At 41.4% G+C, this 27,881-nt stretch overlaps 2 protein-coding genes across 14 annotated transcripts in view; one reads left to right on the top strand and one right to left on the bottom strand.

The window, feature by feature from the left end:
* Positions 1-5,763, bottom strand: part of ncoa3 (nuclear receptor coactivator 3) — a 32,533-nt gene extending 26,770 nt beyond the window's left edge. Inside the window, exon 1 of the mRNA XM_053445469.1 lies at positions 5,608-5,763. The gene's annotated coding sequence lies outside the window, so the exon portion shown is untranslated. The remainder of the gene's footprint in view (positions 1-5,607) is intronic.
* Positions 1-27,523, top strand: part of zmynd8 (zinc finger, MYND-type containing 8) — a 38,184-nt gene extending 10,661 nt beyond the window's left edge. The window contains exons 1-24 of one of the 13 annotated variants that reach the window (XM_053445370.1): positions 10,857-10,975; positions 11,080-11,188; positions 11,274-11,402; positions 11,811-11,920; positions 15,161-15,225; positions 15,605-15,756; positions 20,142-20,285; positions 20,839-20,952; positions 21,425-21,490; positions 21,717-21,809; positions 21,898-21,985; positions 22,114-22,169; positions 22,295-22,372; positions 22,489-22,604; positions 22,702-23,201; positions 23,282-23,416; positions 23,532-23,687; positions 24,183-24,719; positions 24,863-25,381; positions 25,544-25,740; positions 25,984-26,064; positions 26,175-26,253; positions 26,352-26,591; positions 26,783-27,523. In XM_053445370.1, the coding sequence (XP_053301345.1) occupies positions 11,400-11,402; positions 11,811-11,920; positions 15,161-15,225; positions 15,605-15,756; positions 20,142-20,285; positions 20,839-20,952; positions 21,425-21,490; positions 21,717-21,809; positions 21,898-21,985; positions 22,114-22,169; positions 22,295-22,372; positions 22,489-22,604; positions 22,702-23,201; positions 23,282-23,416; positions 23,532-23,687; positions 24,183-24,719; positions 24,863-25,381; positions 25,544-25,740; positions 25,984-26,064; positions 26,175-26,253; positions 26,352-26,591; positions 26,783-26,958 (3,705 nt within the window). In that variant the 5' untranslated portion in view covers positions 10,857-10,975; positions 11,080-11,188; positions 11,274-11,399 and the 3' untranslated portion in view covers positions 26,959-27,523. Of the gene's footprint in view, positions 1-10,835; positions 10,976-11,079; positions 11,210-11,273; positions 11,403-11,810; positions 11,921-11,966; positions 13,412-13,431; positions 13,945-15,160; positions 15,226-15,604; positions 15,757-20,063; positions 20,286-20,838; positions 20,953-21,424; positions 21,491-21,716; positions 21,810-21,897; positions 21,986-22,113; positions 22,170-22,294; positions 22,373-22,488; positions 22,605-22,701; positions 23,202-23,281; positions 23,417-23,531; positions 23,688-24,182; positions 24,720-24,862; positions 25,382-25,543; positions 25,741-25,983; positions 26,065-26,174; positions 26,254-26,351; positions 26,592-26,782 lie in introns of those variants that run through there. The other 12 variants (XM_053445351.1, XM_053445342.1, XM_053445401.1 and 9 more) reach the window with 12 other exon arrangements.
* Positions 27,524-27,881: the final 358 nt, after the last annotated feature.

Below are 27,881 nucleotides of genomic sequence, written 5' to 3'. Positions count from 1 at the left end.
TTTCTTCAAATTAAATTTTCTCCTGAATAAGTTCACATGTCAACAATTTTTCAAAGTAGAGTTTTGCCAAACTGGTATTGTGACCCCCCCCAAAGCTGCAAAATAAAACTAAATGCCTCCAGCCTGGGGGTGCAGCACGTGAGGCATCAAGAAAAATTGTAGACGTCTATTTCTGTTTCAGCCACAAGGAGAAAACAGTCTGCTGCTTCTTTTACCTAAATTGTTATGCAGCATTAATTGTGATCAGTAATGAATAATATGGATCAGCTTCATTGGTTAAAAAACACTGATTGGTAGAAATGTGTTTAATTGAACTTGAACATGAAGTTACCACAAAGCATGCAACTTTTTCCCCAATGAACCTGGTGAAATTGGTTAGTGGAGGCCAGAATCTTGATCACAACTGTTGCACAACTCACAGCTTAATCAATTATGCAACGTTAAGAATCATTTGAGTGTAAATTACTTAAAACTTTACACTACATGATTTTAGCTGTGATTTTCCACTTTCTGACAGTACTTGGAGAAAAGCCCCAGGTCTAAGTCTAGGTCTCAGTCGAATAGCAAGCACCAACTTGCCAGTAAAAATGCATTCTCATCGAAGAAACTAGGCTAAACTTAAAGACCCCTTTTTGCACAAGCCATGTCTGAGGAACAATAAACAAGATCAGTTCAGTCATAGCGAGTAATGAACTGTGAACTTATTATCGTGGTTGGTTATATTAGTTGTGATTAACACCCTTGTCAGTCTGTCCAAGAAACGTGTTTAAATCTTACAACTATAACTTTCTTGTCTGACCCAAACAACTGTCAAAACTTTCAAATAATGTTTAGCTGTCATATAATTTCATCAGATACTCTGGGAATATAGATTGTCACTGTAGTGCTGTTTATACCTAGACCTTTACTTCACCTATTTTAGTCCTACTGCAGTCATATAGAATCACTTGTTCCATTATGGCAAAAGCAATTAAATGAGCATATACATATGCACACAAGGAAAAAACAGCCAAAAGTAAAAATGGTGATCACTTTATTAGGAAATACTGAATCTGACTTATGGCAAACTTTTGTTGAGTGTCATTTGGTATATGAAGTCCGACATTGGTGCAAAGCTTGATGTGATGTGGCGATGTCAGGAGGCAAGTGTTAGCTCGGCTATTCTGGGGACAACGGTAAGCTCCAGAGCGGCAACCTTTAGATTGAAGTGTTTCCTTAACGACAGAGCCACATACACAGGGGTGACTTCACCAGGCAGCATGTAGAGCAGTTATGGTGAAAGGAACATTTTCCACTTCATCCAGAGTGAGTGTGTGTGTGTGTGTGTGTGTGGGGGGGGGGGGAATCCGCCTAATTAAGAAATAAGTGTACTAGAAAAAAGGGATAACAATAAATTATCCGACACATGTTTTTGCCTGTGTTGACACGCTGTAGTAAGACTGGGGCCTTTAATGATGGCGTGGACGTTCGTCATTCACAACTTGACTTTTCTTTGAACTCAAGGCTGCACTTGTGGAAAATCCAAACTGGGCTTTGCACAGTGCTGCAAGCAAATGTCTACATACTCACTTCAACTTGTTCTAATTTTCTTTAATGAAAGGAACTTTTAAGTCGCCAGTGAAATGCAATATATGAGACACTGGGTGCCCTGTTTGCGTGGTCTCATATCCTCTTACAACTTGCTGCAGTGCCATGCCAGCCACAGCGGCCCCTCAATCCAGTGAGACCCAGAAACCACACCCTACTGCCACATGAGTGCAACATCAAACAGTTTCAACTTGGAGATGCAGAGACGAAAAGAGGAAAACAATGTAAACAAAGAAAATAAAGGCAACCAACCATTTGACTCAGCCGAATTACAGAGGGTGGAGAACTAGGCGGACATACAGTCATTCTTTTGATTCTTGTGCACTTGATAGTAGAGGAATATAGAGGGGAAAAGACAAATGAAAGCAAGGGGGAAGATGGAGTTTCCATGTAGCAGATGAGAAGTCCAAAGAAACGACGGTGTTGCTTCCCTTTTCCCCACTTAGTCTCTCTTTCTGCTTCTCTTTACGCTGAATAACAGACAGAGAGAGCATCTGGTAGCAGTTATCTCACAAACCAAACTTTTTTTCACCCTTGCTGTCTATCCTCCAAAGCACTTTTTTATAAAAGGGGGCCCTAAACAAAACACAAACAAGGTCTTGCTAACATTTTACAATGGTAACAAAACTAGGCCAAGGATCTACCCTCCCACTGGCTTGTTCAGGTGAACCCGTTTTACAAGCATTCTTCAGCTGGGGGAGCGAAAGTTAAAAGGGGGAGTTGAAGTTAAAGACGAAGGGCAAGGGGGGAGGGGGGACAAAGCTCTTGGCACCCCCTTCCCTAATAAAACCTTGCCTCTGTCCAATCAACGAGGACTACAGACAGTGAACTGTTCCAAATCTTTGCTGGTTATAAAGTAGAATTGGGTGCAATGATTGCTTCAGGCTGCCCGTTTGGCTTTTAGAAGTGTGCATGGCGCACATATGGCTCAGCTAGCCTAACACTTGGGTATTACCTCAGAGTTGAAGAAGAGGGGACCGAGAGGATGAATAAGATGCCAGCAGACTGGCTGTGGCTGAAATAAAAAACTGAAATCAGCAGCTATCGTCTCAGATCCTCACTCTGACTTGTTTTGGGTGAAGTAGCTGTAAATATCTCAGCAGTGGAAAGACGGCTGTCTTGTTGAAGAAAGTTTTCTAATATAGCTCTGGAAAAATAGGCACGAGAAACTACCTGTTGAGTACTAACACACCAAAACACCAGAGTGATATATTCAGACTTTACAAAAACACACACACAGATGATCACTGTCTATCTATGGGTGACCTTGAGATGTGGAGTGAACAGGATGTTTTACACAGCTTGAGACGACCAAAGGAGCCTTTTGTGTTCTTAAACCTGGTTGTAAAACACCCTCCAATGACAAGTCAGAGTCAAGTCTGCACAGACTGAAGCTTCAGAGAATCTTGTAAAACTTATGAATACTTTAACCTGACCTGCAACCTGAAAGCACATCAACTCTGTTGAACAAAAAAAGTATTAAGTTCAAATCTAATGATGTACCCTTTCCCTGAATGACAAGTTGTAGTCATTAGTTACATGCAACAACTGGTGTTATTGTTGAGTAAGCCTTCAGCACTGCTGCTTAACAAAAAGGTATTAAGACCAAGAAGTCATTTTTCAATTAGACAAAACAATCTGCCCGTCCTGTCAGCTTTACTGTATGTGTCATCAAGAGTTCCTTTGAGAGCTACTGCTCATCCACACAGCCACTACTCTTAAACAAAACACATACCATCTGACTAATTGGCAGCTACTTGAAACTAAACGTATTATCTCTGTTGCTTAGTCTCACTCTCGCACACAGACTGACGAAACTCTGAAAGAATGCCGTCTATTCAGACATCAGTGTTTCAAAAATGCAGCTCGACAAAGACTGAAGACAGTTATCAAAAGTGGTTCTGCCACACGAGAGTGGCAAGAGGCACATTTGTGAATAAATTAACTTATTATCAAAGTACGAGGTCTGTTTGTAACCGTCTTATAAATTATTTCTGCATTCAATTGCATTGTTAACAAGATGCAAACATATTCAACATATATTATGGCAACTATGTCATTAAGTTTACGCTCATTTGATTACCAATCAGTTGATCTGATGTAACCACTGAGAGACTTTCCCTCCTGCCCCATGAGAAAAAGTGATAAGTTAATGAATTATTGAGAGCACAGGGGACGACAGACAAAGAGCGAAAGCCGTGCGTCCCATGCTTCTTCACCCCATCTGCAGTCAAAGAATCCCCCTGAAGATTGATTCATTGTTAACACCGCCTGACACCCTGTGTGAGGGAGAAAGAAAGTGGTAGATAAAGGGACAGAGAATGGGGGACAGGGGGCTCCATTTGCCAAGAATATGAGCAGAAGCAGCTCATTGGACAGATTCCCACAGTGGTCATTCTGCCGCTTACAAAAATACCAAATACGTAGGCTGGAGTAATGGCATTCCATCAGACTCCAAATAAAGACAAGTCAGCTTATCTGATGGTTGAAGTGCCATTCGCACTGCTTCATTGCCAGCTACATGCCACTTAAATGTCCATATTATGGAGACATCCCATTTAATGAGCGCCCTGTGTCAAAGCACGAGTATTTGTCCTTATAGGACAGCTCGCGGTAGCTCAACCATGCAGCAATAAGACAAAAATACCTAAATGATTTCTGGTTCTTACATGGAAATACGCACTAGGCTGTAAATGCCTGCAAGTATTGGCAGGGATGGCCCCAGGCAAAGAGAGTGACAGCACACCTAGACTTCAACCGTTTCATTGGAATGAGTGACTAACTTACTTTCTCATTGTCTGCCTGCACACTCAACAAGAATGTGCTTTTACCACCCAAAGATCTGGGCGCTCAGATTCAGCGTACACCTCGTGGAGAACAGAGAAAGCAAACCTGGACTCTACCTGAACCCGGCCAGGGTTCAACTTCACTGGCCCTTGAACACATCCATCTCCCTCTGCCAGTCTGACACACTCATACACACTCCTCTAAATATGATTTATCATCAGTGAAAAACCACATTTATCATGCGATGGGCCATTATACCAACCATTACAGCCGTGGATACGTAATCTCACTTCAGCAATGCAAATAAATAACAGATGCTGTAGATTTCGCAGAGCAGCTCGTGACTCTGAGTCTGATTGTCAGCAGTTATGTGGACAGTGATATACAGTAAGGATTAGCATGACCGGCAACTCGTAAATCCACAAACCACAGACAAAATAAGACGTGGGATGCGCATTTCAAATCCCTCCTCCCTCAACTCGCTGTAGCTGTTTGTTACGTGCTGGTGCATTTAGTGTCAAATTACAGGTAGGAAGAAAACTCAACAATGTGAGTGCATTGTAACGCGTGTCTACCCTCTACTACTTTAAATGGTGGAACTCTAGAAATGAGCAGCAACCCTTTTATTTTGATTTGCCTACACGTGATAACGACAGTATTGTGGTGTAACCAGGGTTAATAGCAGTGGCTGTGACCGACTCTTGCAGCTCCAGCTGGACCGAAACTGAAGCAGGTCAGACCGCCTGCTTTCGCCTGTAGTTCACGGACATGTTCAGCTGTGTTGTGGCTAATACACACACAGAAGTGGTGCTCGAAAAGTTACCACCGAGGCTTTCAAACGGAAACCGGTTCAGTCATAAACAGTAACAGCAGTCTACTGCATCTCAGCGACTCACACAGCCCGTGTCTCGTAAACTTTGGAGCTAGCGGATAATGGACGCACCAACACACGCTGAAACCACCGAGAAAGGGCTCGTTATTACGGACAGTTTGAGAATATCTTTGCGGTACCACTGGTTCGGAGGTGGTTAATATCACAACAAACGTTCCCCGACGAACACACCGTAGTAAGGTGGTTCGTTGTATCACGGTAGCTCCGAAAACCACAGGCTGCTCGGAAGCGGAGCGACCCCAACTGCCTCCGAGACGAATTATCGCCTTCACACACACAATACCGCCAGAGCTCGAAACTTGGTGGAAACCGAATCGCAAAGCGTTAGTGGCAAAACTCACCGGCGTCGACGCTTTCACAGAGCAGAGCAGTTTCTTTTTAACGCCTCTACAAACTCTCCGCCATCTTCGGCAGGACGGTGTTTGTTTAAATGGGAAACACTCCCAGAACGGGGGGTAGCCAGCTTGTAGCAGAGCCGCGGGGACACCTGGGTAATGTAGTTGGTGTCCCCTGGCAAGCCCGGATCACACCGTGCGAGATGTCCGGCAAATAAACTACACGTACACCAATACCCATAGGTGATATGAGCAGCAGTCACTGATATTATTAGAGGAGAGATTTATAAATTTATTTATAGGCCGGCAGAAAAGCAGCTTTATGCAAATGACTTATCACACCCATAGTGAATCACATTATCGTGTGCTTCAGTATGACCACAGACATATGAGTGCAACGCTGTATTCTCACTTTATAATCATATAATTCAAAGTACAAACCACTGCCTACATATGAGGATGTTCTTCAGCATTAATGTATGAATGCAATTCTTTTGATCGCAAAACACTTAAAACAGGCTTAAAAAATCATTATAAAATACATTTATTCATTAAAAATAAATATTTTTTTAATTGCAAAGCTTGATTAGGGAGAACATTCTAAGAGGCTTAACCGTTTTGTTCAAAGATGTAAAAAGCTGCATATTTGACATATGATTTTATGTGGGACATTTCAAATGTCCAGGTAATTGACAGAATCACGTCGACATGCAACCATCGTGTTGTGCATACATTTTTTATTTCTGTGTCATGCCAATGCATTTTGCTCATCCCTTCTTGGAATTACAATATACTCCTTATTTACAAACATACACCTTCTTTCTGTATAACATATACAAAAGGGAGAGAAGACACAACACATTCTTACTGTACTATAACACATCTATAATCTGTGGCAATGAAGACTTTAATTATCTTTTCCCAGGCTTTCTCCAGTTAATATGATTTTGTGAACTCTATTTTAGTGAACAGATCATTTATCCACTGCATCACACAAGGCCTGATAGTATTTTAAATTATTCCAGTTATGAAGTCACTGCATTTACTTTCATGCAAACATATACAGTGTGTTACCTCACAGAATCACTGTTCACTGTCGGTTATGTGAGCTTGGAGCCACTATGGTGCCAGAGCAGCCACAGAGGATGGAAACAAGTGTCTCCATGGTGACCTCACAGATACACTAGTTCTGAACTTTTACTGCTGTGAGGTTCAAAAATGGAGGGAGAGCAGCATGGTGTGGGGTGAAGGAAATGGAAAGACTAAATGTTAAACACCAGGTAATAAGCCCATTATCTGCTCTCTCCTGCTCCTAATCATATTTTTCCTTTGCAATATTGACATGGAGAGAATGAAATAGTGTTTAAGCACAACAGAGATATCCTTCTAGTTTATTTAGGTAAAATATGGAGCTTGTATGACTGCAAGGTTCATTACCCATTTTGCAACATTTTACACATGCAAACAATTTACTAAATTTACCCAAACATGGGGTGACACAGTGTTTCCTTTGAGTGTCATATAATTACTAATACATATTTGATGTAATAATTACAATGTTGAATCATGTATGGTTGCAAATGGATTAATGTTAATGCAGATTGTTTGCTAATATTCGCGAATGCTTGACAAGTCCTTTTATGATACAGTAAATGTAAAAGGCCTTCCAGAGTTTTGTTGTTGTGTGTTTTTGTATATGTCTGCCTTGGTGAGAATGCACCAGCTGCATACTGTGGGGACCCGAAAGAGGGGCCCAGTGGCCCTCTGTTTATGCCCCTTCCCCCACAAAACACGGCAAACTGACCTCCCCCTCTGTAAGTGTGAGACACTTTATCCCATCCCCACTCACCCCACTCTACTTTGAAAGGACAGGAGATAACAGTTTGAAAAGACGGGGGAATGCCCCATGATCATTGATGTATTCAGATGGGTTTACCTGCAAACAGCTAACAGCATGCCTCTCTTTGTTCCAGCACACTCCCATCCCCCAACTTCTCAACACTATGCAAATGTGATAAAGTGAGATCTTGTCCATTATCAGCTCTTACACAAGTAGTTACCACACAAGGCCACAATAAAGAGCTGTAGACAAATGCATTTTGAGATTTCATTTCCAAGCAACACATATTTAATTATAGTCAGATTAAGAAAAGGTGTAGTCTACATTCCATGATAAAGTGTGTGTCTAAAAGAAAATTCTGTAAAAAATGTTGATTCTTTTTAAATTATTGATTCATTCGAATTTAGTTGGTGATTGTATCATATTGTATTTATAATATGATTTGTTTATGTTCCATTTAAATGTAAACACAGGACATTTGACCCATATGTGTGTAACTACATGTTTATTTATTGGTTATTTTATGTTTTAAATCAGCTTTTCAAGATTATTACATCAAGAGTGAAGTAAAGCAAATGATATGTACATTTATAAGCAAACCAGATTCGATTGAGATTAATAAACAACACCCTTTGTAAAGAGCACTCTTACTAAAAGCTACAAATCTTCCTGCAGGTTAGAGACTCTCATCCCTTTACAATGAGAGTTCAGATAAATGTAACCTGTTGTGGTGTTAAAACAATCACACCGCACTGCATCAGACAGATTCATTTCAACGCAACAATTCCCAGAGAAAATAAACAGTACAAAACAAAAACACACAAGGGGCCTGGTGTCTGAGGCGTGGGCGACTTCTCAAGGCGCGAAACTGAACAGTGAAAGTCTGACTCTGGCGCCATCTTGGGGACAGTGGGCTCGTTACCAACGTTTCAGCGGTCGACTGGCTCCACCTGACGAGCTCACGGGTCTGGATATTCAAGGTACAACGAAGACTAACCAATGTAAGAGAATGTAAACGGTGTAAAGCCACGTTTTAATGTCAGGCGCTGATATAGTAATAACGTTTTTTTGTCCCCTTTATGTGTTTTTACGTCACGTTTTCCTCGTCTACCCTCACGGATAACTGTTAATTAACTAAACTGTACTCATTAGCTAATTGGGGCTAACAATACGTTAATAATGCTAACTTCACTTGACACGTGACAGTGGACGCTCATAAAATACATACACCCCCGCGGCGTTTTAGTTCAACTATTTAACTCAACTTTTGCAACTGTTAATCTCTGGTTCTCTGCTAATGCTCGCAGATTTTAAACCAAGTACACCCTGTTGGCTGCTGTAGCATTGCTAACCTACACAACTACAAAACATTACTGCTGTAGTATAAATATCTGACCATGTATACACCTTAAAGTCTGTGCTCTCTATATGTACTGGATATGTTTCTGTTTGCCATCACCTCCTCCTGGCTCCTCACTATGGGATACAAATTTGGTAAACCCTATAGCAGGGAGGCCCAAAAGCCAAGTTGGATAATCAAAGAGAGGTCTACATTTCTTATTTTATCTGTCTCACCTTAAGGCAGTCATATTTCAAAATACTTTCTCAAGACCTTTATTATGTGTTGCTGACATTGTGCTTACATAGGGTGCATTAGTGCTTACAGGTGGCTTTCTAGCACAAGATAACATAATTGACAAAACACCGTACAGAGCACGATGTGCGGTCGGTGACAAGCTTAGGAAGATTGGAAGATTTCAGACCCGACAGCGCATTTCTGCCATTGAGGCCCCTTGTAAGTTAATTTGACTACACCCTAAGCTAAATGAGTGTTTGTTTCAATAATATTTCACTGTCAATTCACATAAAAGCATTGAGGTAATGCATAATCGCTGCTTAATACGGACCTCACCCCATTATTATCCACTTTACTTTACACACAGTAAACCACACTTCATCACGACAACCGATCTGTTTATTTGGGTATCTGACAGTCACATGGGATTGGCTTCTTTCCAGCCCCCTTACCTGCGACCCTTACAGCATAAGCAGGTTAGATGGATAGATAAAAAATGGATGGATGGAAGGTGGATAATTTCTGGGCTGGTGTACAGTGTGCTGTTGTAGGGTTTTCCCACAAGAGGCTGCTGCTGCATTTCTTCCCACTGAAGGAGAGGTTGACTGAGCAGCGTAGGTAGCTGGCTCTACTTTCTACTACGTCAGCTGATACATTTTTGTATTGACACTGAATACTGAGACTATCATTGCAAAGACCATCATTATAAATATCCTGGGGACAAACGATATCAATCAATACCAGTTAAATAATTTACTGATTTTGAGAAATGTGATAGTTTGGTTGCGAATTTGTTAACCACTTGTCACATTTGCATTTATAACAGTGTTGCTATTTCCTTGTAATATGCTTTGTTATGTTTTCACAAAGTTAAGACAGCTATGCAATTTCTCTCTATTTGATCTTGCATGAATTAGAGCGTAATGTAAAGTCTGTTACAGTTTTTTTTCTCCCTCAGACACTCAGGATACAGCCATGTCTTTTTTGCAAGACATTTATTCCTCCTGTGGGGAGGTGTGTGTAGGTGTCTGTAGGAACTGGATGCACATTACAGACACTCTCTTAGCACTGGATGGCATTTGCTTCTTGTGTGATAAGAAATGCATTTAAAGTCCTAATCCTTCTTAACAAGTTACGGTAAATGCAAGAGAACTGTATGGATAGGGATAGTATAATTTAAGGATAATACATTTTCATGTAAATCATTAATAATTTTTAAATACTGCTCAATCCATCTCCATGGTGGAATGATACCACAAGTGTCTTTAACTGTGTGTAGTCTTGGCCTTTCTGGAACCACATTGTTAACATGTGATCACACCAGCTCAAAGACTAGAGCCATGCGAATCACATGACTGTAATTTAGTCTGACCTTTTTTTTTGCATCGCCATTAAACCTTTATAGGTCAAAGAAACAGTGCATTTCATTCAGTGCCTACTCCTTCCTTTCATTTATATAGCACAACAATGGTTAGTGTAACTTGAGGGTGGGAGCTAGTGAGACAAATTCCTCCCTGAGTAAACAGCCTCATGTCTGTTATTTATGGGCTCTTCTGCTCATTACCTTTCACATCGACACCAAGGCCTCCTCGATATCCCCTGGTCATGAATTAAAGCAGAGTATGCAGACGTCTTGGGGTCTGATGGGTATGCAGGGGCTGATTATTTAGATTTGGGCCTAGCTTCTCTCACTCTGAGTACTGCGCTCTGAGTACTGAGCTCGCCTTTGCTAAACAAAAGACCAGAAGCCAGGAAATGCAACAGCCAATCGTCAGCTGCCTTACATTTTGTCAGCGTGCACAGCCAGTCCCAGTGTGCCTTATATCAGAGCAGTTAGTCGGCCAGCTTGTGGAGCCGTGGCTGTGCTCTGAGCAGGGTGAGGACTGACAGGGCTGTCCTCCATGTTTTAATAAGCATTGACATATCACACAGAGTTTTTTAGCCATGCATCCACAGAGGTAAGCCTTATTTTCATTCTTTCACATATTCTGCTCTGTTGATAAGGCACCAGCCACTGTGTGTGAGATCCGTGCCTGAGTAATAATACATGTTTGTCTGACAGACTGGGGGAGGGGGAAGAGTATTTGTCACCCAAAAGCATAGGAGTGGAGCTTGGAAAGAGGACATAGCGTGGCACACTGCAGCAGACTGCCACTGACTGGACACGTGTGGTAGGGGGCCACAGGTCAAGTGTAAGGTCACTGTACTGTATATCCATAGAATACTGACTGAGAAATCCTGCTTTCTTCCGTCAAGATTTAAAGAGGACAGCGTTTTTTGCCTCCCCTGGCCTGTTATGCCAAAATGGCAGGCCTAGTGAGGGGATCCATGACGGGAGAGACAGGGAGCAGTACAGAGGGGAGTCCCAAGGGGAATTAACAGATGGTAAACTGACAGCACATTAAGTTAATGTAGGCCTCAAACTGTCCTGAGAGCAAGGCAGCAGGGTACTGTGGTTAACAGACTAACATGGCAATGAAAAACCGCCTGTATACAGTCTAGTTGCAAAATTTGTCTACACCTCACACAAAATCGAGTTCACCTCATGCAAATGCCTTTTTCTTGTTGAATAAAAACATACTTTTACACCCCTTATCCTTTAAGCTTTTCCTGATAACCAATTTTCTAAAGCATCAATTAACTACTGACTAAATATGCCGGAGCACCTTATTTATCACAGTGTTCGAGGAATTGCCCGAGCCTAATGGTTTGCACTGCCTCCCTGTGTTGTTCTCTGCTGTCGGAGTGTCAGCCATTTTAGAGAGCTTCCCCTTTCTGTCCCTCTGCTCCAAGCACTCTGGTTATTTGTATGTAAGAGAGAAGGAAAGAAGAAGGGAAGGACTTCCTCTGAAAAGGCTCTTCACACAAACCTCATCTCATCAGAGAGGTTTGAAGTCGACAAGGTTAGATTAAATTCTCTTTATACGTTATGATGTTGGTGAGGGTTTTCTGTATGCATGAGTCAGATAAGAATTCTTCAACTGAGTTAATGATTGCATCTATTTCTGACAGTTTATCTACAGTGTTATGTAATTTTTTTAGCTGGATAGATTTCCACTGTATTTATCATTAATAGTGTATGACGTCTGACAACGTCTTTGTTTTTAATATAACCAAGAAAACCGTGGCCTGGATATAAAGGCGCTCAAAATATTGCTTGACCAGGGTTCAGGAGCTGTCTGCAGTGGCTGAAACAGCAAATCCCCCTCAGTGTTTTGTGAATGGTGCCTGGTAATGCGTTTAATTCCCCTCATTCCTCTTTGGTGTGAGGAACAGTGCAGGCACACTTAAATCTGCATTACACAGACGCACGGCCTATTTAGTTTGGTGTGTGATTAAAAAAAATCCATCAGATGACCTTCTTGGACGTGCTCAGATTATGTAGTTGGCCTTGACATATAATTTCTGTTTTAGTGGACGATCTATACTTGAGTTGTTCTGTATCTGTGTCTTTGATTGTTTGTATTCATGCCTTAAAGTTTTATTCAGATTAAATAATATGCATATTGTGATAAAGCAGAAATGACTACAGAGAGATGGAAATGTACAGCTGTTTATTCATACTTGCTATTGCTCTCACTCAAATCTCCAGGCTTATATCCATGATGAGGCAGAGTATGCTAAAGAAGAGTTGGAGAGAGAGAGAGGGAGAGGGTCACGACTTCCTCACTGTCTGGGAGGCCGGTGACATTTTCAGTCCCGTCTTTGTGTTCACTATAAAGGCCCATGCTGCACATCAACATGCTGGGGCACATAATAAGCTGCATGTGGTCCCTCACAGTAGATTTGACTGGTGCTGCTGTGTGTATGTGCTGTGTGTGCGGTGCACATATTGGTCAGTGAGAGAGAAGGAGAGATACAGGGAGAGAGAGAGAGAGAGAGAGAGAGAGAGAAAGAGAGAGAGAAAGAGAGAGCCTTCAAAATGGACGCCTTGCACATACACTGGTTGAGAGCACAGCGAGGGAGGGAATCTGATCCTCTCCCGTTAAAGCCCGAAGAGCTACGCCTTACATGTCTGATAAAAGGCACACAGGCAGTACACGTCTGAATGAGGTTTTAAGGGAGTGTGGGACTCTGTTTTCAGGAGGTTTTTTAACAAACCGTGAGGAAAAGTCCTCTCTGCATTGCAGCATTGTGGCAGAGGAGAGTGGGGAGAAAAGAGCCCGTGTGCCACACTGAGGCTGAGCACCCAATCAGGCACCTCCGTGTGGTGCCGGAGCCAATCGGCAGTCTGCAGCCGAGGTTAAAGATTGACAATTGCAGGAGAGAGCAGCAGGGAGAGAAGGCCTTCTGGGAAACCTGGACCCATCGTTTACCTCATCCCCCAACGCCCTCAATAATTGAAAAAAGATTAAAGAATAGGCTGGAGAATCTGTATGTGAGTAAGGAAGAAGGTATGCTCTTAATTTCCTACATTGAAGCATGTACGTAGTGACAGTGGTGGGTGTGGAAAGGGATATTTGAGTAGGTTACAATAGGCTGTGATTGTGTGTTCTGTGGATTTTGATCCCAAAATGTTTGTATCATTACCTCTTGTTGCTGTATTTCCTGGCCAGGATAGGACAGGATGTTGCTGGGGTATATTGTCTGAGTCTGCCTAGACAGCTTACATGAGGAGGCCAGTAAAGCCATTTCACTGCACTGCACTTGTGTCTGCGGATATGCTGTCATATTTCCTCCTCCTTATTATAGGATAGACAGGGAGTGTGGTTTCGTGAGCAAATCATTTTAATAGGCAGTGTTTTTGATTTCAGTAAATGACCGTTTTCCACATACAACATTCAAATGCTGCTTTTCTCAGGAGTAAGTGAAATGGAAAATGTATGAAAATTGAAGCCATCTGAACAGTGAGGCCGTTGCCTCTGCTGTGGCGGCAGATAAAATGGCAACAGTAGTAGGATCCACAACAGGGCGCCTGTAAACCAAGGTGAATCACGTTGCACTGATACTGAGAAAAACCCTGCTGGCAGATCTTTTAATAAAAGATGGTTCACAGTACATTGTGGCTCGTATTTCAAAGAAATGCTTCACAACATAACCAGGCTGTTATTGTGCAATCCATGATGATATGCTGTCTGTTATTAGGTCACTTCGTCAATGAATTACTTGGATGTTTTTAAACAGCTGGGTAATCATTTTACATGCTTTTCACTTGCTTGATATCAGAAGGCTCAGACACGTTAGATTATTCTATTCTGTTTCCATGTTTACTATTTATAGACCTGTGGCTGGTGGAGAAAGGCGAGTGCTATTTATAATTGAAAATGGCACAACGCATTGAGCTACCATTGCTTTAATATTGGTTATCTGTTGCTTTAATTTAGCTTAAGATTTTTGAGCAGATGTTCATGTGTTGTCTTTCAGCTGTTGAGGTTTGTTTTTTGTGACATATGTCTGTGTTTTATTATTGTCCGTCTCAATGTGTCTTCAAAGTTTCTAAACAGTGTATTTCTAAGTCAAGTGTCCCGTTTGTTTTCATGCGGCATAGTGCTACATTCATTTATTAGTATTTATTGTTTAGATCGAATCATGTCAATTTCTATTGCACACAGTGCGCAGCATTTCGCTCTCCTTGACAAAAGGAGATATTTCTTGAAATTAAAGGTTGGTTAAAAAGAAGCTTGTACAGACACATCTACTGGCGCAATTTGGCAGCCATTGACAGGTGAAAACATTTTCTGACTTAATCATGAATATCCTTGAAGCCTTTCAGATTCCTCTTGTTAGCATGGTGCCTTGGTAGAAATAGGGATTTGAAGCTCTGTAAAATATATTTTTTTACAGAAGACTCATGATACGTGTGTTTCCAGCTGGGCTCCCCAAATCTAAAAAGAGTTATTTTTGTGTCAAAAATAGCCTCTGTAAAACCTTTCTTGTCAAGAGCAACTTCTTCGTATTCGGATTAGGGAAATGTATGAAGAGGTGAGACAGTTTAATCAAACTTCTGCAGGAATGTATATGAGACCTAACACGGACAACCTGACCATCTGCATATTATAATCTTTTTATGAGCGGCTGTTTTCTGCCTTAATTAGACAGGAGTTTCGAAAATTGAGTGGAATTGAATGGCAAACATTTGTTACCCTTTGCTGCATTAGGATTATATTGGGCAAACATTTAACAATGATCCTTTTCTGTATCAGTGTGAAAGAGGAAGAGGGAAAAGAAACAGCAGCAGAGAGAATGGAGATATCAACACGATCCAAAGGTAACATGCCAGACAAGTTTGTTAACTCTTTCAAAGAAGTTATCTTTTCATTGGCGTTTGTTTGTTTGTCTGACTGTTAGTTAGCAGCTTGACACAAAAACTAATTGATGGATTACCATGAAAGTTGTTGGAAGAATGAGGTTTGGGTCAGGGAAGAACCTGTTAAAATTGCTATGCTGATCTGGATCTACTTTTTAGATAAGTTGGCAATATTCTGGTGCTATGCTTATCAAATGCTTTTGCTCTTTTGTATTTTTATACAATTTTTCGTGGCTTCTGCAAACTGCATAGGTCTAGGAGAACTCTAGTGTTTAATTTCTTGTATTTTTTCTGCTTTAAGGAGGCTATGGTTTGTATTGTCTTTGACTTTTATCTGCAGTTTCAGACACGGGGTCAACGGAGCGTATGTCCCAAAAACGAAAGATGCCAAGTCCCTCTCAATCATCCAATGGCCACTCCTCCGCCGAAACTTCTCCCTGCCCAGTTAAAAAGAAGAAGAAACCCGGTGCTCTCAGCAGTAGCAAAGACCAGGTAACAATCAAAACACCATCCATGATACAAATGTAAAACTTTCTTTGGAGCCTGCAGCCCCCCTCCCACCGAACTACAGGATTTAAATCTAATATCAATTCTGAACTGATTGATATTCAGACAACACCAAACCATTACATTATAGTTGTTAGACATTTGAATAATTTTAGTTTTCAAATTTTCATGAACCTGTGATTTTCACTTCTAGTCGGCTTTTATTTTGATATAATTATTGATGTCTCTCATACAGTATGTAGATAATGGTAAACTGATAATTTACCTGTGAATCACGCATCGTGCATTATGGCCTGTTAATGTGTTATGCTTGCATCTTGGTAACATGGTGGGACCAAATATGGAAGCTCCAATGCCACCCTGTCTTTGATAGAGAGGAGTAACTCTGCACACTATCGCATATTGTCAGTCAAAAGCACCTCTCAAATCATTCTTGCTTTCTTCTAGAGAAGAAACTGTGAAACGTCCCTCTGCTGATATAATTTAGCATGGTTAGCTGCTCAACATTTAATTTACCCATTAAAGATTATGTCACCAAATGCAGGGCCTGCTTTATCTGGACTTTCTGATTTTGTTCTTCATAATGTATGCCTACTGTAAGACAAGATAAACTGGAGCAGGGACTATGTAACATTGTACCCTTTGGCTAATGGGTTACGGAAAGCCTACTGGGTTTCAATTTGGAATAATTTGTTAGCGAAGCCTGGAGGGCCTGGAGCTTTGTTAATGTGTAATCAGGAACAAGCTCTTAAAGAACACATTGAGCCTGTGCTAGTGTGATGGACCAAAATGTTAACACATTGCAGCCTGCTTAGAACAATACGATATTTACAATTTTGTTCCTTTTCCGGTTTCCACGTCATAGGCTGATACTCCTTCCAAAATATCAAAACTAAAGATTAAAGGGGCTGCATTACATCCATGCCCAACATCATGAATGTTATCGCAGACTGAGGACCTCATCCAATGTGGATAGCTTGCATTTTACTAAACATGCTTCGGTATTTCAAGGTGAGCCCTGGTCATGGTCCCACTATTCGTCTATGCCAGATAAGACCCTGGAGAGTAAGCTGAGAGTGGCAGGACCCATGCTGGTCAGAAGCTACATGGAACACCATGGAACATGTAATCGATGGAGGACAAGGGGGATGACTCAATGTTCCTAGTTCAATGAGTGCATTAATCACCGCCTAGTCAGTGCACAGCAGCTCCATAAGAGGTTTGCAAATGGGCATCAGCTTCCAGCATTTCTCTGCATAGCTAAATTGAACACTTCAATACCTAGATTTTCCAGGGATGCAATGATACTGCAATCTCTGGACGCTGGGTCACCTAACTTGCTCTGTGCCCCCCCCAAGTTGTTTTCTATCGGGATACCAAGCTGTTATTTTCGGCTTTCATTTACTCTTTAGGTTGTTCAGCAAGTTTGTGGAAGCAGCTCTTTCACCATTAAGGAAAAGTATTCTCAGAATATTGTCATAGATAAAGGACTATCTGTTATGCTGCCACTTTTGGCAACAGGTAGTAAAGGATACATGTTTGGTGATAAATCATCTCAGGGATCTTTGGTTCTAGATATCCTGGGCAAATAGCCAGAGAGATCTTGCACAATCTACTAAATACTTAGTTCTTAACATAGACACTCTTCTATGTCTATGTGTCATGCTATAGGAGGGGAGATTAGCATTTCGCCAACAGGCCATTCCCTCGTCCGGCTGGAAAAAGTGATTCAAACTATGCTTACAACTGTTTGGCTTCATGGCTTTGGAAAATCCCTTGTGCAGTTGGGGCTTTGGATGAATAGGGATCCTCTGAGTTTGGTAGCAGCATTAAGACTGTGTCTATATGCTGTCACATCAGCTGTAGGCTGAAAATAACACCGGCATGTCTGGCAAGACTTGACGGCTCTCGTGTCAGGTGTCCCCCTGGGGGCAGTTATATTCAGGGTAACTATGACAATGGATGTGTCCCTATGAGGGTGGGAGCGATCATGTCGGGTCAAGGAGTGAGTAGCAACTTGTTGGAATGCTGGGCGGTGTTCTTTACACTAAAGCATTTACTGCCATTTTTTCCAAGATCATCATATCCATGATGGTGGTTGGCCTGCTGTGCATGAATGGGTGAAGGCCTTTTTTTTTTACAATATACAATTAAAGTTTACTTGTCGTCCATCACTGCGTGGCATTGGGGCTTTGAGGATAAGCCAGTGTGGCAGCATTCTTTAGTTAGCTGTATCATGAAGGTTTGTTGTGTTGGAGAGTCTCATCATCCATTTGAGCCAGTGAAAGACAGTGGGGATGTTTATTTTAACGGAAATGGTAGAGCTTTTGGCTCTGAACATAGCAAAACATGTAAGTGCTGTACAGGTCATTTCCATCTGTCCTTACTACTTTTATTTTGCCCCATAGCTCACCAAGCTCAGCCTGCAATTGTCCCACTGTGAAGCCTTTGGCTTTATGCCCATCTCCATTCTTGTCAGGGAAGGAGCAAAGACTCAACACATTATGCCCAGTGTGGGCTCTGTATCAGTATGTTGCTAGGACAGCAGGGTTCAAACTAGAGGATCAGATTTTTGGGTCCAGGGCTACTCCCCATAGAGGTAAGCCATTATCCCACCCCTCCTGCTGTCCCATTAGTTTGTCAAAGTTTTTTGTCTGGCCAATATATTTAAGGGTTTTCAGGTACCCCCAGGGTTCCAGAAGGGGCATGGGCAGTTCATGGGCCCTCTTCAAGGGAGTTCTAGTGAGCTGGGCCTTCTTTCATACATTTTTAAGGTTTTCAAGGCTGGATATCTCTGGGACATTCTTTGCACATGCAGTGCTCAAGGTGAACAAGCCAGGGTCAATATGATAATGACTGCTTGGCTCAACATTGTTTAATGGCTTTCTGGAACTTTTGCTGTCCAGGAGTGATCTACATGTCCAACAATGAATAACGTTCAGAGTTTAAATAGAGTTTAAATAGAGTTTAAATAGAGTTTTAATAGAGTTTACTTAATAGAGTCTGGAATATTTAATCCTCAATTCCTTGATAACAGGGAGGCATTCGCCATCACTGCCCTAGGTTTGCCCTAGCACAGTTTTTGGAGGGGAGACAGGAAATTCTAAATCTTTGTCACGGCTGATGGTAGAACATCTTATTTACTCTGCCCTGCCTATGTTGATTAACAAAGATTTTACACAGATACAGGAGACAAATGCTCGCATAAATAAGAGGTTTATTTTAGTGCGTAGATACGACAATGTTAGAGGCAAATTTTCACTTGAATTTCACTTGAATGTTATAAAATGTTTTGGGAATGAAATTTCACTTAAACAGGATTTGTTAATTAATCTTCAACCATCCTAGTTTAGGAGGGTAAGCTTATTTAACATAAATCTACACTCTGTTTAAACCAAAAGATCAAAAAATGTATAAAACACCATCAAATTTAAAGTTTAAAAACAATTCAATTCAATTCAACAAATAAAGTAAACATTTGTGTCGGTTTACCTGTATTTTATTTTTATATTAATTTTTTCACATCTTTGATATAAAACTGAATAATATAATTGTTTTCTTCATTTTTAAACTTGTTTTATATTATAGTTACAAGACTTAGATATAAAATGCATTTGCCAAAGAACGTTTATCCTTTTATTTTTTATCATTGCGCACATTATCACAACATTTCCTGTGCAGCTTCTCACATGTGTTTTTGGGAATACATGTTATTTGGAGGATTTACTTGTTGTGGATTTCTCGTTGGGCCAATATTGTCATTTGTGACTCTATCGCTGATCAGTTGTGTACTCTGCATCATTTTAAGATCCCTTGTTACAATGTAACGCGTTGTGTAGTGTGAACAGAACAGTAATCCGCTGACTTTGAAAAGTCATGTAGCATTTACATGTCATTAGCTTAAACTTTGTAATGTTTGTAGCTACTGTAACTATTGAAACTTTAGTCAGTTAAATCAAGGCTGTCAACACTCTTTATCCTCCCCTACATTGTTGAAGGTTGTTTCCTAAGACACAGACAGAAATCACAGAAGTGATCGAGTAACATATTGTTGTCAGATTTTATTCATCACAATGTTGAACAATATGATATTGACTCTTAAGTCTCAATGGTTCTGGCACACTAAGGAACCAGCATCTGGTGTATAACACTAATCAGGGCACACGGCAGTCTGTGTTGTGCTGGACTTAAATGTACCTTTTGTTGGTGTGGTGCATGTTTGCTCGGCTTTTCTAATCTCTGGCCTGATATTGACCTTCCCCAACTTTGTGTTTCTTTTGCCTGCATTCCAGTCAGAACTAAGACACGGTCCCTTTTACTATGTGAAGCAGCCAGCACTCACCACAGACCCTGTTGATGTTGTACCGCAGGACGGCAGGAATGACTTCTACTGCTGGCTGTGCCACCGCGAGGGCCAGGTGCTCTGCTGTGAGCTCTGCCCCAGGGTGTACCATGCCAAGTGCCTCAAACTACCAGCCGAGCCTGATGGCGACTGGTTCTGTCCGGAGTGTGAGGTACTCTCCCAGGGATGTGCTGGGTGTTAGAAACACATTTCAAAGCCTGTGGTCATAACATGTATCATTTGTTTAATTATGAAGGAGCTCTCGGTTACATGTTAAAGGAGACATATTGTGCTTTTTTAGTTTATCATTACTCCAGAATGTTATAAAGGATTTTTGTATATGTAAAATGTCTACTTTTAAAAAGTTAAAAAGCTCAAAGTCTCTGGTAAAGGGAGCTCCTCTACACTGCTCCCGAAACTCCTCATCAGTACTCCAGCATAATGTCCAGCATCTCTATTATTCACACCTAGCGGCTACTCTGATAGGCTCCCTAACAAAGCCAGGTTAGGCTAAAGCTAATAGCTCACCATGTGTGGAGGCTTGAGCCCTCCTGCAGTGGCTGCAGGTTTGTTTCAGACTGGGCCCCTGCCTGCATATCTTTCCTTCTGTAGCGAGAGCGAATCTGAATACGTGCATAATATGTCTCCTTTAAGACTACATACACTCTGTGACATGAGGGGATACAAACAAATTGTTCAACTTTTCCTCTTGATGTCTTTTTTAGAAAATAACAGTTGCAGAGTGCATAGAGACTCAGAGCAAAGCCATGATGATGCTAACTATAGACCAGCTGTCTTACCTACTAAAGTTTGCCCTTCAGAAGATGAAACAACCAGGTGTAAGTATTCTGGGCCCTCTGTCTGTCTAGGAAATCTATGCTACCCATCTGATTATATAGTGTTGGGGCACGTAGCTTTGTCACTGAAGGATTACTTTACTTGTTTATTCTCATTTAAAATTCTGCCATTTCTATTTGTTCATTCTGATTTATCACTTGCTTATTGGAATGTGTTCTTTCATGGCTGTTTTCTATTTCTAGATTGCTCATGCAACCAAAAGACATGCTTTTTGTTTCTGGTCATCTTATTCCCATCAGTTGAGCTAGTTTATAAAATCGGCACCTGAAGTATGACCTGCTAAGATATCGTTCCAGCTGATTTGTTATTGATTTTGCATGTGCTAAAGATGTCAAATAACAGAACTAACAATCACAATAATGTGCTATTATGAGCCTGTCATGGCTGGAAACCATGAAGGTAAACATGCAAGCTGGTGGTGAGGATACAGCTGCCCCTCTCACTCTCTTTCAGGATCATCCCCGCTTGTCATCTCGCTCCCCCCATGCAGCTTCCACGCAGAGAAAGACTTTTAATTGGGTAATCAATTACACCACTAACAAGACCCCGTCATGATTTTTCTCCTCTTCCCCTCTGTCCACCACTGATTTTCCTCCTTTTATTTAAAGCGGCTCTAAGAGTTTGAAGTAGTAGCATAATGATAGCATGTGGATGTTAGAGGGGAAGGTTGTGTTAGTTAATTAGTCAGTTAGTGTGGCTGGAGAGTTTGTTTACCTTAATTTTTGTTTCCTTCCCAATTTTACAGACTGAACCCTTCCAGAAACCTGTCTCTCTTGAACAACATCCAGATTATGCGGAGTACATTTTTCATCCTATGGATCTTTGCACACTTGAAAAGGTAAAATCCAAGCTTCACTCATTTATTTGAAACTATGAAAATTTAACAATATGATAAATAAGCAATGTCTTTTCATTTTGCTCTGCAGAATATCAAAAAGAAAATGTATGGCTGCACAGAGGCCTTCTTGGCAGACGCAAAATGGATTTTGCACAACTGTATTATATATAATGGAGGTATTTTGCATATTCTGGACACTGTTTTTTTATAATCTTGTTAGACCTGGCTAAATGAATGAATATTATGCTATTGATAAGTAAACAGTTAACAAATAGTTTGACACAAATGTATGTCCTTATTTCAGGCAATCACAAACTCACAGCTACAGCTAAAGTTATAGTAAAAATCTGTGAACATGAGGTGAGTATTTAGTTTGTGTCAGAAAAAGAGTATCATATTTAAGCTAAATGTGTATTTGTTCATTAATTTAAGACATTAGAAATGAAAGTGGAAACATATCATGAGTTTTGTGAATTTTTTTCCAGATGAACGAGATTGAAGTTTGTCCTGAGTGTTATTTGTCTGCTTGCCAAAAGAGAGACAACTGGTTTTGTGAGCCTTGTGTAAGCTTGTAAAGTAATTTCAAGTTTTTGCTGATTCCACCAGATAATTTATCAATTCAAACATACGTCAGTGGAATACATCCACTCAGGTCCAGTGTTTTATTGTATATCTGCAGAGTAACCCACATCCTCTAGTGTGGGCCAAACTGAAAGGATTTCCATTCTGGCCTGCTAAAGCTCTGCGGGACAAAGATGGACAGGTGGACGCTCGTTTCTTTGGTCAACATGACAGGTACCAGCTTATTATGCTTCTGGTGCTTGATCTCAGAGGAACATTTCAAGGTTTATCGTTAACACTCAATTGTGATTTTAATATATTCATCCTTCAGGGCATGGGTTCCTTTAAACAACTGCTACCTCATGTCAAAAGAAATTCCATTCTCTGTGAAGAAGACCAAAAGCATCTTTAACAGTGCCATGCAAGAGATGGAGGTCTATGTGGAGAACATGAAGAAGAAGTTTGGAGTGTTTAATTACGCACCTTTCAGGACACCATACACTCCTGACAACAACTTCCAGATGCTGCTGGACCCCTCCAACCCCTCGTCCACTCCAGTGAAAACTGAGAAACAGGAGAAGATCAAGCTCAGCTTCGACATGACCGCTTCGCCCAAGATCCCTCTGGCAAGGACCATGTTGTCTGGGGCTGGGCTGGGAGGGGGCACAGTTGGGCGTCGGCTCCCTCTAAGTGACATGCCTCGCTCCCCCATGAGCACCAACTCCTCTGCCCACACTGGTTCAGATGGGGAACAGGAGACAGCAGACAAGTCGCATGCAAAAGCCCAGAACAGCCAGTACAGTGCAGGAGAGGAGTCCATGGACTGTACAGGTATTTTGCACTCAATTTAGTTTAGCAAACAAATATTGTATCTGATGAGACTTATTTTAATCCTGAATATCTCTGAACAGCATCACCTCCCCATCCTCGACTTTGTCCTGCAGGCAGTTCATTGGACAGCCCTAAACCATTCCACTCTCAAGCTCCTGGCCTCCCCAAGCAGGAGAAGACACCACAGACAGGAAGCATTCTCAACCTCAATCTAGGTGATTCTTTATGCCAAATGTATAACGTACCTGAAAGCGAAAAACCATGTCCATTCTCTGTGAGCAATAATAGCTAGCTATTGGAAGATAAAAACAACTTAATTTTTTATTCCAGATCGGAGCAAAGCAGAAATGGACCTAAAAGAGCTAAGTGAAACAGTTCAGCAGAAGCAAGGAACCACACCAGTCCTCACGTCTCCAAAAAGACAGATTAAGAGCCGTTTTCAGCTGAACTTGGACAAAACCATTGAGAGCTGCAAAGCACAGTTGGGTCAGTACAGAAGAAAAAGGAAAACGTTCATATTTCTGTGTTTTCTCTCCTTATTGTTGATATTTACAGTATGTGTACCCTCTATAACTGATGTCAGACACGTACTGAACTCCGGATAATCTCCTGAAATATTCTGAATGGGCTGTACGTGAGAATGGATATGTCGTATACAATCATGATCTTCCCAGCAGAAAATGTATGCAGTATATCCTGCCTGCGGCACCACACCTCACAGAGATTTCTGTGTTGTTGCGAACCCATCTGACCTCTCACAGTTTGTGAAAAGCAAACTCCTGAGAAGACCGGAACTCAATTGTGCGGACATTCTCTGGAGTTCATATCTGAAAACGGCTATTAAAAAGAACCCGAATGAAACATACTTATCTGTTCTAATCTGTTCTAAGATGTTTTCTGACATATCTTTAAAAACCTATCTCAAATTTAAAACACGTTGGATTGCAGTGTAATTTCCTCACTCTTCTTTTGCATCTTCAGGTATTGATGAGATCTCTGTGGATGTGTATAAAGGTGTGGAACACAGTGACTCAGAGGAATCTGATAAGTCTGACTCAAGTGACAGTGAGTATGCCAGTGACGATGAGCAAAAGACCAAGGAAGGCCAGGACGCAGCAACCAATGATGAAGCCCAGGAGGACACTATCAAAAATAAAGTCAAAGATCTGTCATCTCCAAGCCAAGATAAAGAGGTTAAAACTGATACACTCCTTGCATCTGAGTCTGCAGCAGGTGACACAGCTCCAACAGCATCAGATGTTCCAGCTAAAGAGAAAATAAGCACTGATTCAGGAAAACAAAGCCCAGAGAAGAGCAAGGCGCCTCCAGCAGTATCACCTCCTCCCAGAGGCAAGTCTCAGGTGAAAGACGAGGGGAAGTATCCCGCGCCCATGGAGGACTCTGACTCTGAGAGGGAGCTGGTTATTGACCTTGGAGAGGAACAGAGGGGCAAAGACAGGAAGAGGGGTAGGAAAGACACCACCTCTGTAAAAGAGTCCCCTGCTAGTAAACCTGAAGGTGAGTTTAGGTTATTCTCTCTTCTAATTATATAAAAATAATGAAAGTAAAACTGGATGTAATGTCAGCTTTTAGCATTTGTAATGTGGAAGCATTGGCATCATTGTGGTAATATAAGTACTTGTTCTACTTCTTGTTCTTAGGCAAAGCATTGACCCCATCAACAGTGCCATCTCAAAACAGTGCAGCTCTCTCCACACCCTCCACTGTCTCCACACAGTCCCCAATGGCCATTCCTGTCACCATGGTCTCGTTCACTGCTCCCTCCCCCACAACCATAAGCCTAGCAACGGTGTCCAGTGCCACAGCATCGCCCCCCTCCTCCTCCTCCTCCCCCTCAGCCTCCACCGCTCCAGCTTTGAAGAAACAGCGCCCTCTGCTGCCCAGAGAGACGCTGCCCGTGGTGCAGAGAGCTGTGGTGTGGAATCCCACTACCAAGTTTCAGACCTCCTCGCAGAAGTGGCACATGCAGAAGGTGCAACGTCAGCAACAGAGCCAGCAACCTGTTGCAACCACCCAGGATCAGGCCTTGTCACCTAAGCAGGGCCAGGCTCCAGTGGTGACCCAGACTCAGGCTGGGAATGTGTCGACAGCGGTGTCCTCATCCTCCGCTCAGCAGTCTTCACAAAGTACCCGCTATCAGACCAGACAGGCTGTCAAAGGTAGATAACATGGTTTTAGTCTGAAATAATAAGTTTGAAATAGTTTAAGTATGACAATTTGGATTTGTTTGTGCAATTTGTTTGCACTCATTTGCATATCAATCCCTGTGCATGTGAACTGTGCCATCACTTTGTCCAAAATGATACATTTTTGTTTTCCAGCTGTTCAACAAAAAGACCCTCCACTCGGCACAAACACGTCCGCTGTCACCCTGGTATCCAGTAGTCCAGCTTCTGTTGCCATGATTGCAACATCAAGTCTAGCAACAGCTGCTTCGTCATCACCGGTGGCAATAGACCTGTATATCCCCACTGCCTCTGCAGATGTGGCTGAAGACATTGCCAAGTACACAAATAAAGTAAGTTCTTGTACTGTGAGTTTACACCTTGCTGGTTATTTTAGGAGCTCTGTAAACTAAAACATATTAAAACTATACATAGCTTCATTAATCTTTGAGAATTAGGTTTGACATGTTTCTCTTTAGCTTTCATAATACACATGTTTGAGGTCCACATTGAATGCATTTAAGGAATACAACATAAGAAAGTGTTGGTTCATATATTAATCTTGTCCCTTCATTTCACATCATGGTCTTTTCCAGATAATGGATGCAATCAAAGGTTCAATGACTGAAATCTACAATGACCTTTCTCAGAGTACTTCAGGAAACACAATAGCAGAGGTAGGAGTTCACTCTCGGCCCTTCAGACACGGCGTATGAATTAGATCATCACAGTTGGTTTTGATATGAACCTTTACTTACTCTTAAATGCCCGTGTTTTTTTCTTACAGATAAGACGACTGAGAATTGAAATTGAAAAATTGCAGTGGTTGCATCAACAAGAGTTGTCAGAAATGAAGCACAATCTTGGTAAGTACGGGATTATAAAAGTACTTTGCACGTGTACCTCTTTTCCCAGTGTCATGAGTTCTACTTGTATTTGATCATGTTTGTGTGTTTCACTTTAGAGCTGACAATGGCAGAGATGAGGCAAAGTCTGGAGCAGGAGAGAGAGAGGCTGGTGACTGAGGTGAAGAAACAGATAGAGCAGGAGAAACAACAGGCAGTGGACGAGACGAAGAAGAAACAGTGGTGCGCTAACTGCAGGAAAGAAGCCATCTTCTACTGCTGCTGGAACACAAGCTACTGTGATTACCCCTGTCAGCAAGCCCACTGGCCGGAGCATATGAAGTCCTGCACACAGTCAGGTAAAAGCATGTGCCAGCCTCAAAATGATGTTGAAAACTTTCACACAAACAAGGCAGACTGTTTATCTTCTTAAACTCTTAACTCTGTGTGATTGCCCCATTCCTTTAATTGGCTGCATAAACGACAGCCACTTCAATACTGACATTTTCAAAGATGTAAAGTGTGTTCTTCACTTTTCTTCTATTCGTAGCCACAGCTCCACAGCAAGAACCCGAGGCTGAATCGACAGCAGACCCCCCAAACAAAGGAGGAGGGACAACTAGTAGTGGCCCGAACTCTCTCAGAGACATGCCTGTCGCTGCACCATCAGAAAAAGACTGTGTTGTGGAGAAAAGTGCTGACAGTGTTGCTGTTTCTTTATCCTAACCCAACTTACTATACTTGAAAATGTAAATGTATAGATTGTTTGTTTTTTTATCACTACGATGATGTGTTCATATATATTGTTCAGTTCAAGTGGCTGTTAAGGGAGCAATCCAAATAATTTTTATTTATATATATTTTTGTCTGCCTACCGTGGCTCACACACTGACCCTGACACGCTTCTTTAAAACTTTTTAAATGTAGAAACAAGACTGGCAGCGGATAGTTAGCAACCACTGGAGGGAGCAGTCTAAAAAGTACACTGCATACTGAGGCACTTTGTTGCCATCTATATAGAGCTGCTAGTTTAAATAAAGATCTGAAGAGCATGCTGAGTGTCACAAATCATCCACATAGTGTAAAGGACAACAGTGTTACAGTTAAAAACTGCAAAAAAAAAATAACCCTGTTTATGGACCACCTCGGATTTAAATTAGGGGACTGTTGACAGAAATGTCTGTACGTTTTTTTATTTTGTATTCTATGTTAATTTATTTGTTATTCAAATGTTGCCTGCTGTATACTACAAAGAAAGTAACAAATACAAACATTTTAAGTGAGCTTTTTCTATGGATGTACTGTGGTTTGATCAGTTTTGAAGCTGTAAGTATATTCGACTGTTGGTTAAGTACTGTTTAACCAGAACTTTATGAAACTCAACTTAAGACAATACAACCTTGAAAATGTGTTGGTCACAGACAGGGCCATCTTAAACAAAAGATATTTAAAATTAATTCAGCTCAGTGGTGTTAAAAAAAATATTTCAGTTTCCATGTTTATATGAATTGTCTTTAGGGTATTTAAACTTTAACTGCAGCGTAATATTAAAATCAAAAGATCAAAGTGTTTTATAATTATAAATTTGACCTGGTAAGTCGGAGACAAACAAACCTGGCGTTGTTTTCTTTAGCCGCTCGGTTGTCCTC

This window comes from Pleuronectes platessa, chromosome 2, assembly GCF_947347685.1.
Source record: "Pleuronectes platessa chromosome 2, fPlePla1.1, whole genome shotgun sequence".
In the NCBI taxonomy this organism is placed as follows: Eukaryota; Metazoa; Chordata; class Actinopteri; order Pleuronectiformes; family Pleuronectidae; genus Pleuronectes; species Pleuronectes platessa.
This window is presented reverse-complemented; position numbering and strand designations above follow the sequence as displayed.